Here is a 3789-nt window from a genome sequence, read left to right on the forward strand (position 1 = left end):
CGTTGGAAAGCCTTCAACGTCATGTCGTCCGCAGCCTAATACATATGAAGGTTGAAAGTTCAAATTTGAAGGTTCAAGGCTGAAGGTTGAAAGTGCAAATTGTATGGCTATGTCATACCTGAGGAGTGTCAACATCATCCTCCTGAGTATTTCTTTGGGTATTAGCCGCCGAGGTAATGTCACCATCATCCATACGAGCGCCCGAAGAAGCTGAATCGTCAAGAGTATTTATTTCGGATGAACCGGATCTCTAAGGTGAAACATATTCAGGGTCACGGCAACCTAAAATGTTGGATAGGCAACGTCTTCTTGCCCTGTTCCTGTTAGATTCAAATATAAATGACATATATTAGGTAACCTATAATGTTGCATTCGTGGGTAAAATAATAATAATGACACAACACCTTTATGAATAGACGAAGTGCAGATTCTCCCTTTTTTTCCTCCAGGTGTGTTATCTAGAATATCTTCGGACTCGTCAGCTTGTTTCTTGACCTCTTTGCGCTATGATCACAAGACAATGACAACAAATAAGTGCAAGTGAATAGGTCCACTAGAATTCATAATTTACATAGGGGAGCACACTTACCACAAAGTTCAGGACAGGGGCGAAGGAAGTTTGGTACCCTTCGCGAATCAACTTGCTGTAACCGCCTTGGGCAAGTTCATCGTACTCAGTGGGTTCTTCCAATATGTCCTCCTCGTAAGCCGGCGGACAAATCTCGACACGAGTACTCTCCTGAAACCATCTTAGGTAGTTGCTGAACGCAAGAGCACAATGCTGACGGTACTGGGTTAGTTGTATGCTCGAAGTTGCCTGCACACTTTGCTCGAACATAAGGACATAGCTCTTATGATGCTTCCGCCAATCCTTGATTTTTCGCTGCCTCCTCCTATCCAACCTGCTTTGAACAAAACACATCAGTAGCTCGCTCAACACTAAGAACAAAACTAATCACTAATTATTTTTTGTTACCTGTGAAGCTGTGTGTCCGTGTCCACCCACTCCGGCGGGTGTGGCTGAAAGTAACCAAATTGACGCAGCACACGATGCGGGAGATGAAACTCAACCGCCCAATTGCATATTAGGGGACAACGCATTAGCCAAAGATGTCTTTCCTGCACGCATAGTGGATTCAGCTCGAACGTGTGTGCATCACCAAAGTTTGTCCCGACACCATATGGCTCCCATTCAACCTACAACACAAGATGAATACCACAATTCATTCCACTCACAACATAGAAGCTGGAAGTCGAACTCTGAAACCATCTTACCTGCTCGGGGGTAAGCGAATCCATCTCGTTGGTGTATTGCTTGTACAATAGGTTCACTTCGCTTGCCACCTCCAATACCAAGTCCCACTTGTAAGCCCATGTAGGTTGCCTTACAGGGTTGCCGTGGTCATTCCAGGTATTCCACTGTGAGCTTTTAGGGCGTCCAACAGGTAGGCGTTCCCAGCTCCATACTGAAAGTAGGAGCATACAACCACCAACTCCACCGTCCTTTGTCGTCCTGCGACAAGCATCGTCTAACTACAAGTAACAACAAACATGCATCAGTTTAGCAGAAAAAGATAACAGAGAGTACTTAATACTAACAATTTATTACCTGCCGATACAAGTAAGCCAGTGCGGCCGAGCCCCAGCTAAACTTGTTGTCGAAAACAGTCAACGCCTTCAGCCACATCCATGGAGCATTCTTGCCTGTGCCGTCCGCAAAGATAGTCCTAGAGATGACGTACCACATGTAGACGCGAGCATACCTCTGGATCACCTCGTCATCTGCGTCCTCAGGACAATGAGCAAAGTTGGCGGCAATCCAAGTGAAAGTGGCGCCGGTAGGGACTCTATCTTTCTTCCCTCCATCTTCTACCTCCGGCTCCTGCGGCGACATACCAATAAGAGCCTCCATTTGTTGCCGCCATCCCTCAGAATCAGTGCTCATACATAGTGGCTTCCCCTCGATCGGAAGAGCGGTGATCATGGAAACATCTTGAAGAGTAACCGTCATCTCTCCAGTCTGGAGGTGAAAACTATGTGTCTCCGGCCTCCAACGATCAATGAGTGCTGTGACTGCCGCAGCGTTCAGATTGGGAGTTGATCGACTCACAAGCTGCACGAATGGAAGGAGTCCCGTCATCTCGATGTACGGGGTGTACCGCTCATCGTAATGCATTACAGAGGATGCCCCATGAGACCGGATCTTCTCCGACATGAAATAGGCCCGGTGTTCAACGTCATAAACATCATTCAGAAGCCACACCATCCTACAAATCACAAAAAATGACTCATATACTCATATTCAAATAAGACTCATATACTCATATGAACTACTACTAATACTAACTACTACTACTAACTACAAACCAAAACCTAATGCAATTCCTATACCTACTACTACTAACTACTACTACTACTAACTACTAACTAGTCATATACTCAACCAAATCCTAACTCATATACTAACTAGTCAAATCCTAACTCATATCCTAACTAGTCAAAACCTAATACAATTCCTATACCTACCACTACTACTAACTACTACTAATACTAAGTACTACTACTAACTACTACTACTACTAACTACTACTACTACTACCCACTATTCATATACTCAACCAAAACCAAAACCTAATGCAATTCCTATACCTACTACTACTACTAACTACTACTACTACTAACTACTACTACTACTAACTACTAACTACTCATATACTCAACCAAATCCTAACTAGTCAAATCCTAAGAACCTACTCAAATCAATCTACTAAAATCAATCTACTCAACCAAAACATAATAAAATTGGATAGAAGGATGGGAAAGGGAAGGGATGGGGGAGGACATTACCTTGGGGGATCAATCCAAGGAAGAAATCCTCATATCTGAAGGAGATGGGGGAGGGGATTAGGGAGGGGATGAGAGCCAGCCGCCGCCGCAGTGGCAGTTTCTGTTTGAATGAGGGAGGGCGTGGGGAGGGGGGCTGGGGAGGGGGCTGGGCCGTGGCTGTATAAGTCCATGTGTGGCGCCTAAGCGTCAGGCGCCACACATTACAATGTGTGACGCCTGAGGCTTACGCGTCACACTGCCTGGGGGGTGGCCCCCTCCCTGCCACGTGGTCGGGGGTGTGGCGCCGAACACCTAGGCGTCACACAGTACAGTGTGGCGCCTAGGTGTCGGACGCCACACAAAAGGGTCAGGGCGGTGAATTATTTCCCCCGCGGGGTCAATCCGTGAGTTCTTTCGCCCTAGGGGTCATTTTTGTCAATTTTGCCCAAATCAACATTTGGAAAAGAGGAAAGATATGAGTGATATGTACCTGGGCAGAAGTACGGGTAAATACTTTTCTTAAGAGTGAAGAAGATAGATAGTTTTTGTGAGAAATAAGGAACCTATTAATTACGACATTGATTCTAACACGTATCAATCTATTTAGCGAATGCTAGGTACTCCTTTCATTTCTGAATATAAGTCTTTTAAAACATTCTAGTACTCCCTCCGTCCCAAAATTCTTGTCTTAAGTTTGTTTAGTAATAGATGTATCTAAATACTAAAACTTGACTAGATACATTCATATCTAAACAAATCTAAGACAAGAATTTTGGGACGGATGGAGTATTATAGATTATCCCTACATACGAGTCAAAATGAATGAATCTACACTATAAAATATGTCTATATACATGTGTATATAATTTTTAGTTAAATCTCTAAAACAACTTATATTTAAAAACGAAGGGAGTACTCGAGAGCCAAGAAAGTATACAAATATAAACCCCGTAAAAGAAATAT

At 43.9% G+C, this 3789-nt stretch overlaps 1 protein-coding gene across 1 annotated transcript; it reads right to left on the minus strand.

Annotated features, from left to right (window-relative positions):
• Positions 1-1594: 1594 nt before the first annotated feature.
• LOC123446610 (protein MAIN-LIKE 2-like) lies at positions 1595-2278 on the minus strand (the record flags this gene model as incomplete). The annotated part of the gene is made up of 1 exon (XM_045123184.1): positions 1595-2278. A coding segment is annotated over one exon (684 nt), but the record flags the coding sequence as incomplete, so codon positions are not given.
• Between the last annotated feature and the right edge of the window lie 1511 nt (positions 2279-3789).

Source organism: Hordeum vulgare, chromosome 4H (assembly GCF_904849725.1).
Source record: "Hordeum vulgare subsp. vulgare chromosome 4H, MorexV3_pseudomolecules_assembly, whole genome shotgun sequence".
NCBI lineage: Eukaryota > Viridiplantae > Streptophyta > Magnoliopsida > Poales > Poaceae > Hordeum > Hordeum vulgare.